The 13,285-nt window shown below is 41.0% G+C and overlaps 2 protein-coding genes across 9 annotated transcripts; one reads left to right on the forward strand and one right to left on the reverse strand.

The window, feature by feature from the left end:
* The first annotated feature begins 311 nt into the window (after positions 1–311).
* Fak (protein tyrosine kinase 2 Fak) lies at positions 312–7,215 on the forward strand. Of its 7 annotated transcripts, none has more exons than XM_015183643.2 (19): positions 312–521; positions 624–716; positions 897–1,004; positions 1,066–1,511; positions 1,576–1,850; positions 1,912–2,021; positions 2,083–2,318; positions 2,375–2,870; positions 2,933–3,065; positions 3,134–3,266; positions 3,329–3,392; positions 3,457–3,537; positions 3,599–3,803; positions 3,866–4,005; positions 4,075–5,147; positions 5,349–5,438; positions 5,495–5,949; positions 6,020–6,130; positions 6,193–7,215. In XM_015183643.2, the coding sequence occupies exons 3-19, from the start codon at positions 941–943 to the stop codon at positions 6,671–6,673; spliced, it is 4,593 nt and encodes a 1,530-aa protein (XP_015039129.2). In that variant the 5' UTR covers positions 312–521; positions 624–716; positions 897–940; the 3' UTR covers positions 6,674–7,215. The 7 variants fall into 7 exon arrangements, with proteins under 7 accessions (XP_015039129.2, XP_033233882.1, XP_033233880.1 ...); XM_033377991.1 differs by having other exon boundaries at positions 312–525; positions 624–721; positions 6,193–6,673; XM_033377989.1 differs by having other exon boundaries at positions 312–525; positions 6,193–6,673.
* On the reverse strand, positions 7,216–13,060 carry CalpA (calpain A). Of its 2 annotated transcripts, XM_002138158.3 has the most exons (14): positions 12,933–13,060; positions 11,918–12,108; positions 11,284–11,460; positions 10,999–11,200; positions 10,803–10,923; positions 10,504–10,744; positions 10,205–10,435; positions 9,748–10,140; positions 9,573–9,691; positions 8,690–8,735; positions 8,493–8,634; positions 8,196–8,420; positions 7,806–8,135; positions 7,658–7,743 (listed from the first exon to the last, which is right to left on the reverse strand). In XM_002138158.3, exons 2-14 carry the CDS (start codon positions 12,089–12,091, stop codon positions 7,658–7,660), a joined length of 2,487 nt encoding a protein of 828 aa, XP_002138194.2. In that variant the 5' UTR covers positions 12,092–12,108; positions 12,933–13,060. The 2 variants fall into 2 exon arrangements, with proteins under 2 accessions (XP_033233883.1, XP_002138194.2); XM_033377992.1 differs by lacking the exon at positions 12,933–13,060 and having other exon boundaries at positions 7,216–7,743; positions 11,918–12,091.
* Positions 13,061–13,285: the final 225 nt, after the last annotated feature.

The raw sequence follows: 13,285 nt of genomic DNA on the forward strand, positions 1-13,285 counted from the left end.
TGATCTATCAATCGGATCTAATTATGTATTCAGGTATGGAAGTCCTGGCCAGCTAGTTATATCAAATCGAATATCAACATCGAGGAATAAGGTTTTTAATCCTTGGCGACGAACGATTAACCCAATGTAGACCATGGGGGTATTTTAATATTCCACCGAAATGAATGAAAATTTAATCATTTTAGCGCAGTTCAGGTGAAAGACTTCGTGTTTTTTTAACTTCAGAGAAAAGATGGAATGGATCTACAAGAAGAATTAACATTCAGTAATATTTTCCGCCAATTGCCTCAAGTCGTTGAACTGTTTATATAGAGGGGTCTTCAGTGGGCTAAGTTCGTTTTTTCATCGGTATATGTAATTATTATGGTTTAAAAACAAATTGTGGGCTCTTTAACGTTAATAATTACAATTGATTTATTAAATTGAACCTGTGCTTCAGTGCAAAAGGCAAAATAACATTCAGTTGTCTCGAAAGGTTCTTAAATATTTATATCAACCTCTCACATCTGGCGCAGACTTATGTATGTATGTGCGAATACATATGTGCTATGTGCATAGTATATACTATGTATTTCTATAACCTGAGAGTTTGGCAATAAAAAATGTCTCGTTTTCCCGAGTAGATTAAGGCATTTGATTATATCTGCCGTGGATCGAAAGCGCTGCTGCTATAGTTAAAAGAGAGCGAGAGAGAGTGGTGTTTCAACCAACGTTCGGTAAGGTGTGGTTCGAGACAAAAACATTAACGGGGTAGGAAATTCTGTTCTCTTCCACCTGTGAAGATCGAATAACATTAGCCGAATTTCTGAATAGCGTTTGTTGTGTCAAATCAATATCCAATTCAATGCGCGCAAATACATATGTACATATATGTATATCAATTATATCTGTTGCAGGTTGAAGAGTTGCTTGAATCTCCCACTGCGTGGTAACTGTGGACATGAACACTGCGGAAGCCAGCGTCAACCAAAGCCATCATGCGACGCCGCCCACCAGCAATGAGCGTAAGTTTTTTGCTGCATTTTCTCCAAGCTCGTGCAACGTCATTGATTTTCTTTTGAGCAGCTGTCTGCGAGGACTACGTTCTTCATGTGCATATGCCGAACAAAAGTTTCAAGGCAGTTCGGTTCAACGAAAACGAAACTGTGTGCAATGTCATCAAAAAGACAGTTGAGGACCTTAGCAGGGATGTCCGAGTGCCAAGTATTCAGCGATACGCATGCCGAATGCTCAATATGATCACTAAAGAGGAACTGTGGCTGGCCAGGACAACTCCGATGCGCAAGGTTCTGACACACATCTTGTCTCCCGGCTGCTCAAACGTGGATTGTCCCAACAACGATGCTGCCAAAGCGGAGCTTGGCGAGGGCAAACTGCAGTATCAGGACCATGGCAGAAGAGTCATTACCAACAGAGTGTGGCGAGTGGAAATGAGAGTCCGCTATGTGCCAAACAGTATTCAAGATCTGTTCGACGAGGATAAAGCCACATGCTTTTACTACTTCGATCAGGTGCATAATTCACATATCAATCAATACAGTTCAGCCTTTTTAAAAACGTTTCTGGCCGTGTTAGGTGAAAGAAGACTTCATTCATGCCAATCTAACGTCAGTGGATACTGATCTGGCTGTGCAGCTGTGTTGCTTGGGAATTCGTCACTTCTTCAAGAACATTACTATGAAAGCACCGGACAAGAAGCAAAACATTGATTACATTGAAAAGGAAATCGGATTTAAGAGTTTTCTTCCGCAATCTGTGATAAACACAACAAAGCCAAAGAATCTTAAGAAAATGATACAAGTCGGATATAAAAAGGTCTATAACTATAACGACATTGAGTACTTGACGCGGTATGTATTGAATAGAATTTACATATGTAATCAGAATATAATGATATAATAAACATTGCAGGTTCTTCGATCTTTTGAAAAATATTTATTTAACGAACTATGAGCACTTTGCGGTTACCTTGAGCTCGGCCTGGAATATATCTGGTATTCTGCACGTTGGTCCTCACATTGGTAAATATTTAACACATATATTCACACATAGATATTCCATATCTTCTTCGTTCGATTGCAGGAATCTCTTACCAGACTCATCCACAAGCAAGCTTGACGAATGTGGCTCAGTTCAAAGATGTCGTTGCCATCAAAACCTGCACTCTACCAAAGGAAAAGCTGCCCAAGCCTATGGACCATACCCCTGAAACTGAGTCAAATAATTTAAATTGCAATTGCCAGAAAATCAAAACTCAAATCAAAATCTCTGCGTCCAATAATGTAGAAGATCTGGTTATAACCTGCAATGGAATTAATGTGAGTTAATTATTGGCACCACTGTCATTGTAGATTATTATATATCTTACTTTCAGACTGCCGAAAGCATTGCCGACCTTATTGACGGATATTGCAGGTTGCTATCAAAAGACCTAGAATTTACAATTTGGCAACGAGAGACGAGCACATCGAGCGATGACAGCACAGCGACAAAGACCAATGATCTCCCGATCGAGCCAGCCCAAGCCGCGTCGAGTCCGAGAAAACCGATGCTGACGGATGATTATGCTGAAATTGGTTTATTGGAAGGAGAGGGTGATTACTCAACTCCCACTGTACGAAATTACGAGCTGGATAGAGCCCATATCACTCCGAGTGCTAAGATTGGAGTTGGTCAGTTTGGAGATGTTTATGTGGGCACCTACACTCTCCCCAAGGCTGCCAAGGGCAAGCACTCGGATGCAAATGACAAAGATAATAGGGGCGATCCAAAATCGAGCAATGGTAGACCCGACGTTATTCAAGTTGCGATAAAAACCTGTAAAGCAAACGACGATCCAGAAAAGACGGAGAACTTCCTGGCCGAAGCTTGTGCGTGCATTCATCTTCATTCATTGATATTCCATGTCCCTTAACCTGGTATTTGATTTTAGATATTATGCAGAAATTCGACCACCCACACATTATACGTTTGATTGGAATATGCAGCGTAATGCCAATTTGGATAGTCATGGAGCTGGCAAAGCTTGGCGAGCTGCGGGCCTATCTAAAGGCAAACAGCGACAGGTGCTTAACCACACTGAAACATAATCAAATTTTGATTGCATTTATTAACAATTAATCAAATTCATTAGATTAACGCATGGAACCCTGCTTAAATACTGCTACCAGCTATCAACGGCCCTTAGCTATTTGGAATCTAAAAAATTCGTACACAGAGATATTGCGGCACGCAATGTACTCGTTAGCTCTCCTACGTGTGTTAAGGTGGGTACATTATATGATATTCTTTCGGTCAAAGCTTAAAACGTGCCAACTTTCTCATCCAGCTGGCTGATTTTGGGTTATCTCGGTGGGTTTCCGACCAATCTTATTATCACTCCACTCCCACAGGTAAGCCACAGTCATTATCATTAGCCATTTTCATTAGAATTTAATGGGATATATTGGTTTTTAGTTGCCCTGCCTATTAAGTGGATGTCTCCCGAATCGATCAACTTTCGAAGATTTACGACTGCCAGCGATGTGTGGATGTTTGGTATGTACCTTCGTATCTATTTATCTTTAATATTTGTAGATATGAATGAACTGTTGTTTAGGTGTTTGCATCTGGGAGATACTTATGCTGGGCGTAAAGCCGTTTCAAGGCGTGAAGAACGGTGACGTGATTTCGAAGCTGGAAAACGGAGAGCGGCTACCTCTGCCGCCAAACTGCCCCCCTCGATTGTACTCGCTAATGTCGCAGTGCTGGGCCTACGAACCATTAAAAAGACCCAATTTTAAGCGCATCAAGGAGACATTGAAGTAAGTTTATTCCCAACGCCCAACACTACCAACTTGTTAGAAATGCTAATTGTTTATTTCAGTGAAATTCTGATGGAGGATAGTATTAGCACATCCGAGACACTGAAACGGGAACACCGAAGATTGGTAACCATGTCCTGGGTGGGCAGTGAGGAGTCTGACATTCCGCCGTTGAAGCCAGCAAGAGCAATGCATGACTCTGGTAGGCCACAGTTCTAAAAAATAGAAAAGTCGCGGTATCTGTACTGAGTTTTTATTTCCACATTTGTAGATATGCCAAGCATGATGTCTAAGGTGGATGAGGCAACGGGAATACCTCAAACCTATATCATTGCACAGGATCCTGCGGTGCTGGCCAGGCTGATGATGGAGAACCAAAAGCGAGGGATCAATCCTGCAGCTTACACCACGCCCGCTTCGGTATTTAATACTCTAGCTGTAGGAATAGATGACAGCAAATCGAACGTTTCACTTAAGACTACCAAGCTTCCAGCAGCCGATCTGTTGAAGCTTGACCCTATCGCCGAATCTGAAAAGCAGAAAATGCAATATTCCTCTAACGCAAATTCTGCTCAAACACCAAACCCCCTAACCGCCCTTGACCCATCCACTGTAGCAAATACCCTTGCTTATGCTAGGCCACCGCCGCAAGGAATATTTTCTGGAAGTCTGCCCCCAAAGAGTAGTTTCGTTGTTTGTCCACCGCACATGGAAGAGCAAATGCAAATGGATATGTCTAATCCGGCAATTTCGAAAACAGCAGGTTATAGCCTGTACGGTAGTCTTGAGAGACACCAACCTGCACCGGCCGTTAGCAAGGGCATCCATTCAAAAGGAGGCAGTCTGGAGCGTCACAAATCATTGATGTCGGCTCAAAATTTGGTTTTCTACAACACAAAACCGCCACACTGCAGCAGCACGTCGGAGCGTTCGAGGAGCATGGAGCGAAACACGTACTTTCACGCCTATCGCCAACAAATGAAGAACTCAATTGAATGTGAATCGCTTCCCGAGGAAATTTACGATTTTGGAGGAGCCGGACTCAAGACCTGCGTATCTGTACGGCAGAATCCGAATTTTAGTCCATCGATGAACGTGTGCCCAGTGGACTTCAGTCAAACAACAACTTTAGATGGCATGGGATTAGAGCCACAGATGATGAGTGGCATGGCAGTCGACCCTCCTTTTGGCCTTGTGTATCATAACAGCATAGATGAAGGCCGAAATCAGTGCGAATGGGATCGTCAGTGGATGCTTACTGGCCCTCAAAATGTAACACTCGATGGCAGTTTGGAGGGAGCTGTCTGCATGGCGACCTTGCACGCTGACGCTGTGAGCAATCAGGTTGGGACCTATCTTGGACACGTTGGCAGCAAGGCGTTCGCATTTTATTACATTTTTCTTTTGTAATTTTGTACTTATGCTGCGATATTATTTGGAATATTCTATATGTTTTTTTGCGTTACCTTTGATTTGTTTTCCATTATTTAACTTGATGGACGCGATTGAGGCCAAGTGATAACCGCCGAATATTTATCTTTTCAGTCTATTCAAAACGTTTTGGGCGAGAAGCTAAGGCAGCAGCGCAAAGATAGCAACAGCGATGGGGAATGGTTATATCAGGAGGAGTTGCTGGTAAGCTTTCAGAACCTTCCGAACAATAAGCCCTCTCAAATTGCTCTCTGTTTCAGCGGAGGCGATCCAGCTCTATTCCCCATGCGGCCAGCAACGAGCAGCAGCCGCACATGTTTAAGCTAGACTTAATGTCAACCGGACCATCTAGCCTACCCGACTGCTCGAATGCAAATTCCCGACCTATGACGCCAAACACTAATCAGCTATCGCTAAAGTCGAACAACTCATCCGCGGACCACTTGTCTACACTGGCTGCTGGTGAAGAGCAGACCGGTTCAAACTCCAAAAACTTTGGCACTACGCCCTCCAGTCGACCAATCAACCGTGCAAAAGACGAAGTGTACTGCGCAACAACTTTGGTGGTCAAGTCCATAATGGTGCTATCGCAGGGTGTTGAAAAGGCCAATACAGAAGGTTATCTGGATTTGGTTAAGAATGTGGGCGTTGAGCTAAGAAACTTGCTCACATCGGTGGACAAAATATCTGTGCTGTTCCCAGCGCAGGCTCTCAAGTAAGCCTACACTGCGCTGCAGTCCACCAGAACCCATAATTCAATTCATTATACTCCTTTACCTTCACAGGGAAGTGCAAATGGCACATAAAGTTCTATCCAAAGACATGCACGAGCTCGTTTCTGCGATGCGATTGGCTCAGCAATATAGCGATACGACTCTAGACACTGAATATCGAAAGTAGGTGATATTGGCCCTTCACAAGACTGGTGAAATTCAAGCAATTGCTATTCATATTTCAGGAGTATGCTATCTGCCGCCCACATATTGGCGATGGATGCCAAGAACCTTTTTGATGTCGTTGACTCGATTCGGCAGCGGTATCAGCACATATTCCCACCACTCACCCCAAAAGAATTGACTAATTCATCCTGCTTTGAGGCGCATTCAATGTCCATGGCAACGGAGCCCACAAACGAGCTGAGTGGCTATATCAAAGCAAGCATGTCTGGAGAACCTCTCCAAAATGCAGACAGCTCTGCAGGAAACTGTACGGGAATTTATGATAATGACTTACATCTATGTTTGAGCTCACAATTGCAGTTGCAAAACAGTAGCGCCGTGGGAGATCGGAATGCTGTGGGCAGCTTGCAGAGGGAAATGAGCATGGGCTTAGATACGACAAGGGCTTCAAACGAACCTCTACGGATTGTAGAGGACGCTCTCAGTAGCCCTACAGAACACATGTATTGTAACACGTCTACTGTCCATGGCCATGCGTAATTTCAAGTTCTTAAGCGCTGTGTGTGTATATCTATAATCAGCACGACTGCATGAAACTTATGTACATATATTATAAATCCAAATATGTATACACTAAAATAACTTTTCTATTCGCGAACTATTTGAGAAATTTGCTAATATAGTTACTCACATAGTACTCCCTCAAGATTGACGAGACCCTCACTCGGCCGGCCGCATTCTCTCCTCGTCATGTAGTCAAAATAATTTAAGAACAAAAGACGCGTTTATGATTTTAGATGCCTATTAATGATATTTATAGATAATCAACCCAATCTAATACAACTAAATGTTCATTTTATAATAATTATTTCGGGTGTGTTTTAAGATATTTATATAATGTGATTTAAATTTGATCAATATAATGATAATGCTTCACTCATTGCACATTATGTTGGTGCTAGATTCAATAAAAAAAATAAAATATTAAACTGAACTACTAAACAAATGGCTGGCGAATAGTGGCTGAATTTGATTAATTAATGATGTGGATAGCGTCATTGGCAAATAAAACAAAAATTGGATCTGCTTGGTGAATAATCTATTAGCCCTGCCCTAACATAATACATAAATAACAGAATGACAGATTAAAATACAGCTAGCATCTGAGTACGGCGGTTGATTTTAAATGCTGACTTAGTATATGAATCCGTATACATATAAAACACGGGTGCATCACCTTTTCAAATTTAATAAGTTAACACCGTGTCAATTTATATACCTAATTTATAATTCGGAAAGATATAAATATTTGAAAATATCTCGGGAGTTTGACAATAGTTATTGAACAGGACAACAATTTAGAATTTCGGGCGGCAACATATTATTGGTATGAAAAGTGCTTTGTACTATGTATACATATAATGCCAAATATTGTAAAAAATTGAGTACGATTCAAACTGAATGAGATAACATGTAAATATGTGTTCGAAAAAATTCGCTAGCTAGGCTTAAATCGCAAACGGCTTAAGAATATATTGTACGTTCGATCCATTCCTCCAATGTAAACGTGGCTGTTTCATTTTTCTCAGTATCCCTCTCCTTGAATATTTCTGCAAGAAATTAATTGGAATGAGCATTGATATAAAGGATATTTTTATGGGGAATCTGTTACCTATGTATGTTTTTATTTTAACTGCACACATGATGAAATCATCAAAGGCAATTTGTCCGTCTCTGGACCCATATCGATGTCCCAAAACGTTCAGAACCCGATTGTTTAAGTGATAGCCAGCTGAATTAAGTGCCTCCCGAAGCTGAAAACCTGAGACCCTTCCTGTGTTTTCAACGTCGTAGACCTTGAAGATGGCCTTCCATTTGGCAATGTCCGAAAGCAAAGTCTCAAACTCTTCGAATCCCAGCTTTCCAGATTTATCAGCATCCAACATAGCCACCATGGAGCGACAAACGTCCTTGGAAAAGCCGTGAGTCTCATCGACAATTGCTGTGATAATTTGATAATATAATTTACATTTGCTTTCAGGTCGCTTGCCAGTTTTCTTACCACCTGATGTAATGGCGACACCATCCGATGGGTTATCCCCCATCAGCCTCTTACTCGACGGATCATTGGATCCCAGCGTTTCTTCGAATGGCGTGCCTTTTAAGAATGGGCCACATATCAACGACAAAAGTCCACAAGCGCCGCCGCCGTCTTCGCCTGGGCCTGCCTGAGTCTCAAATGCATTGTTATTGGAAAATCGATTATAAACAATTGGCTTTGGCAAGTCTAAGGGAAAAGTACAGCACAAATTAGCATATGTACAAAGTTTAGTCTTTGTGCAAATAAATGTAATCTTACCATCCCTCATCGAGTGGTCCAGTATTCGTTTCAGTTCCATCCAATCCACTTCCATATCCTTGCCGGCGATGCTGTCAAACAAGCGTCGCAAGCTCTCTTTCTGTGGATCCAATGGCTTTGGTGTTGGGTATCCTGGTGTTATCTTTAAACCAAAGCAAAATATTATCCAGTGATCTCGTTTAGGACTATTTACTTACCGTGGCAGGGCCGATGCCACCGTATCCTACATGATCATCATTCTCTCTAAATGGAGGTAGAAAGTGAAATGATTGATGAAAATGAAACGGAATTGGTCATTAAAAATGTAAAGGCCGTTGTAAATGCAATATCATAAGATCTAAGCATTCCAAATTGAATTTTCACGGGAAATTTGGACTTATGTTCTAAAGATAAAAGGGTTTGGTATAAATCACAAGACGTTGTTGAGGGGTTCTTTGCCGCTCTGTTTATTACCGTATTTAATATTTATATAGGTACATGAAAAATTACATTAAAGACAGGATTAAATATAGACAGGTACGGTAATCTCAGTAATTGAAAAAGTTAAAGCACTTCTATTATAAATTTTCTGGAATCAATATATGTATTACTCCTATAATAGTTCAATATATTTCCGTAACCACACGATATGGCTATCGTATAGTTCAACGCTCTATAATTATATTGGAAATTGCACTATTTTAAATACTTTGTTACTATAATAAGAGACTGAATACTCCTTTAAATCAGTCTAGATCTGAGAAAAAGTTTTTCAAGGGGTTCGGACAGACGTGCTTTATTATTCTGTAATGAATACTGTGTGAGCATTGGGGGCCAGAGATAAGTTACAATTGAAATATATGGAAATATTAAGGTTATGTCAAGGCCAAGGGGAATGTGTTGAATTGAGGTTAAACCAAAATAAAAATAATCTAATTGGGGAGCTACAACTACTTGCACTAAAAACAAATATTTGTTTTATATATACTGTGTCTTCACATACCCATATTGCACATTAGTTGCTTTTAAAATAGAAAACCCCGCAAATGTAGCAACCCGCATTATTTCTAATATACAAACTCATTTTCTACATGTACGCACTCCATGTTATTTTGGGTTTCGGAGAACACTCGAAGGATGAACTCCCCCTCCTCGTTCGGATCAAAAGTGGAAGGCACAATTAGATAGTGTCCGGGAGGCAACTTGAAGCGAGCACACACCTAAGACAAACCGAAATTACTGGAGTTAGATATATAATAAATAATAGAATACATACTTCTCTGGTATTAATGAAATGGGGAGAACGTCCCACCGACGACTTATACCGAAAGAAGTTGAGGCCTTGTGGCCGGCTCTCCAGTTCACGTTCGTTTAGGTTGTAAATGGCAAAACCAATGGTCAGACATTCCATTCCCATGTTGCGCTTTGATCTGCGATTTTTCTGCATTAGACCAACAATAACTGTGCAGTGTCCCTCCTCGTCGTCCTCATCAGGGTCCACCAAAGTAATAATATATTGGGGATTGTGCCAGAAAGTATCCAGGAAGTTTCGGCACCCTCCAGCTGTAACTCCTGGTGTCCATTCTCCCTCGTACATGGACATCTCCCACTTGCGCTTGCCACTTTGCTGTTGGTCCTCCGTTAAAGAGTCCGGAGACAAATTGCAAATCTGGAAAAGGATTACCAAACATATTTTACAATTCAAAAAAATCGTAGACAGAGTAAGCTCTTACCTCGACTCGATCGAAATGGTGAAGGAAATCTTGGAATGACATCCAGAACTCGCCATCTCTATCGAAAGTGAGACCAATTTCCTGCTTCTGATCTTCAGGAATATAACGCCACTCAGCGGAACTGTCACTCCAAGGACCATTCCACTCGGCTTCGTTGCCCCATGGGTTGCGCATGCGTATCATTGGGATCTTACCCTGCCGATTCGGTGTTACTATATCTATGAAGCAGACCTGCAAATACATATTCCAAAGATGAAATTTGCTTTCCAACAAATAACCTTTTTATCATCATTTAGTACCTTGGTAATAGAGTATGCGTGTCCACGAATTAACCCCTGAGGAGTTTCCGCCTCTAGCACATTGGGATCGGGCTCAATTGAACAGCCCATCATTGAATTTCGCTCGGCTGCCTTTTGTAATATGGTAAAGAGATTACCGGGCGCTTCCTTCAGGTCGTACCACTCGCTGACACCGCCAGTAAAGTCTTCCATGGCTTCACACGTGCTACCGCCTTTCAGAGCCTCATAGGAACCATGAAGTCTGAGTATTCAATAAATAAATAAACGCTGGCAGGGGTAAGTTATACGATTTCTCATACTTGGCATAGGCTTTCTCCAAGAGGGCACTCCAGAATTCGTTTTTCTCGGTAGAATGCATGTACACCAGCTCCCCCCGAGAGGTTGGCAAACGGTCATCAATAGTCACATCTACCCATTTACCTGATTTAATTGGTTCATAAATAATTATTAGTTGACTTTTAATCCGATACGTAGTGGTTGTATGATTAAAATTACCGTATTGCCAGAAACGGAAGTGAAATATGCCAGCATAGTTCTCCTCGAAACTCTGCTCCGGTGGAATAACGCGAAAGAATAGATTCGGTTCCTGCGTTAAGTTGGCAGTGGCAGCCAGGAGCCAGCAATCTCCGAGCTCTCCCTGTTGGACATCAAATCGGGAAAACCCCTCTACAAAAAACTGTGGGTTGTCTGCGATTTCCTAAAAAAACATACATATATACATATTTATCCAATCATATTAGTAATGAATAGGATATTATCATTGTATTTCCGATCACTTACATGGGGCCGCAACCACTCGATGTGACGATCTGGGCGACGAGAAAACATTAGGGACTCATTACCAGCCGGGAAAATGGGGTCTTCAAAGAGTGATCCGCTGGACAGACAGCTGTTTAAGATTGTTTCATAGTCCTGCACCTCAGAGTACGGTCCCAGATTCGAGCTTGTTTCCCCCAACTAGAAAATCACATATTCCCATTATCCTTTGACTTATTTTAGTATGTACCATAATTTAGATTTTGATAAAAAATAATTAATACAATGTATGTACAGTGTAATTATGTTTAATTCGAGGATACAAGTAGACTTTACATATAACTACACACATCAAGATAGTTGCAACAAGAACACACACGGACACATTACAACAATTTGGCAGCACATTATCCTTCAAATGGAATTGTGTCAATGCCATGGCAGTAGCTTCAACATGTACTTACGTTCCCATAGAACACAGTTGGAGATGATTGCAATGGTTGCTAACGCCCGTAACGAACGATTGAATGGAATGTATTTATTTAAGAGTTAAGAGTGTGAATACATGCATGTGGATATCAACGTGTATGTGTATGTGGTTATCTCTATTCAGAACATATGTACTTCTATTTGATTTAATCTAAGGATTGGAACTTACGACTCTCATGTTCTTGATGCTGGGAAGCACGCGCTTGGTGTCCGCTTCCTTTTTGATAAATATCTCGTTTATCACAGAGCCAACAACATCTTTGGCGGCCCCCATTGCAGCATCACCAGCGGCATTCAGAAATTCCTGACCGGCTTGTCTCAAGAATCCCTTTAGATCGTCCATCTTCCCTTTTTAGTTATCTAGTAGTAGGAACAAGTATTGACAGAGAAATCTTAGAAAGGGACTTAAATTTGATTTTAAATAGCAGTGTGCAAAAGATTAAAAAACGATTCGTAGACACAGAAAAATCCACATTTTTATCTAGTTATTTACAGTTATTAATTTTGGCCATTAGTTTGGCCCTCACATGATAGCCCAGCCCAGCAACACACCCACGTATATGCGAATATGGGTTAACCACTTTCCAAAAGTGATATAAATTCCCAACATGGTTAGTGGCTTCAATTACATTACTTCAATTCACGCAACGAGCATTAGGTGTATTCTTTGGAGAGCAAGAGCTCATTCGCAGCTCCCAGCCAAATATAATTTATACGGATATAAATATATATAATGTCTCTCTGCTTGTATGTCGACAATACATATATGCTAGTTTGTGTGACATCATTCGGAAGCATGAGATGCCTCTAGTGACTCAAAGGGTGTGTGCCATTCGACCAGTGGACCTGGATGCCCACTCCTATCCTTTGATTGCACTGACATTGAACTTGAACAGCCTGTCGAAATAATAAAATGTCGCTTTAATCGAACACAACATGCTAGTTGATGTATGCATAGATCTGTTCCTTAATGGCTACATATATGTACGTACGTATGCTTGAATACATATGTAATACATATATAAAAGCATTGGAAATTCTACTGCGAAATCGAAACAGGTTTAGTAATTAATACATTTTTTGTGTCTGGCTCATTCTTGTGACCAGCATTCTTGTGGCAGGAGACACTACATTCACATAAACTATTTTGTTACAATAAACATATTCTCTTATTTATAATGGACCTTGATTTTCTCCGAAGACGATTTGAATCTTTCACCAAACAATACGACGGTTGGAAACGAACGTACCGAAGCGAAGCGTATCTTAAAATATTTATTTTTGCAAGTGTGTGTGGAGGCAGTACAGTAATCAGCTGACTCCAAGGGCTGCAGTGTGCTTCTACTTCAGCCCTGGCAGCTAAAAACACTCAATTTATTTAACTGGCATTCGTTTTTAAATATTTGTCTCTTGTTTTCATCAAACAAACTATATTATGCAGATTTATGTGTCGTTTTTAAAGCGTATTAGGAAAATAAAATAAGTTGAAAAGAACTGCAAAAAATGGCATTGTTCAATGTCTGTCCAGCCCTGAAGA

The sequence above is a fragment of the Drosophila pseudoobscura genome, chromosome 3, assembly GCF_009870125.1.
Source record: "Drosophila pseudoobscura strain MV-25-SWS-2005 chromosome 3, UCI_Dpse_MV25, whole genome shotgun sequence".
NCBI lineage: Eukaryota > Metazoa > Arthropoda > Insecta > Diptera > Drosophilidae > Drosophila > Drosophila pseudoobscura.

What these genes read in the sequence shown, in the direction of transcription:
- Fak (XM_015183643.2), top strand. Translation starts at nt 941, where the DNA reads ATGAACACTGCGGAAGCCAGCGTCAACCAAAGCCATCATGCGACGCCG. An exon ending in GCTCTCCTACGTGTGTTAAG is followed by an intron (nt 3,267 to 3,328) that starts GTGGGTACATTA and finishes TTTCTCATCCAG; the next exon opens with CTGGCTGATTTTGGGTTATC. An exon ending in TTATCACTCCACTCCCACAG is followed by an intron (nt 3,393 to 3,456) that starts GTAAGCCACAGT and finishes ATTGGTTTTTAG; the next exon opens with TTGCCCTGCCTATTAAGTGG.
- CalpA (XM_033377992.1), bottom strand. Translation starts at nt 12,091, where the DNA reads ATGGACGATCTAAAGGGATTCTTGAGACAAGCCGGTCAGGAATTTCTG. An exon ending in ACCATTTCGATCGAGTCGAG is followed by an intron (nt 10,141 to 10,204) that starts GTAAGAGCTTAC and finishes ATCCTTTTCCAG; the next exon opens with ATTTGCAATTTGTCTCCGGA. An exon ending in GTGGCATCGGCCCTGCCACG is followed by an intron (nt 8,635 to 8,689) that starts GTAAGTAAATAG and finishes TTTGGTTTAAAG; the next exon opens with ATAACACCAGGATACCCAAC.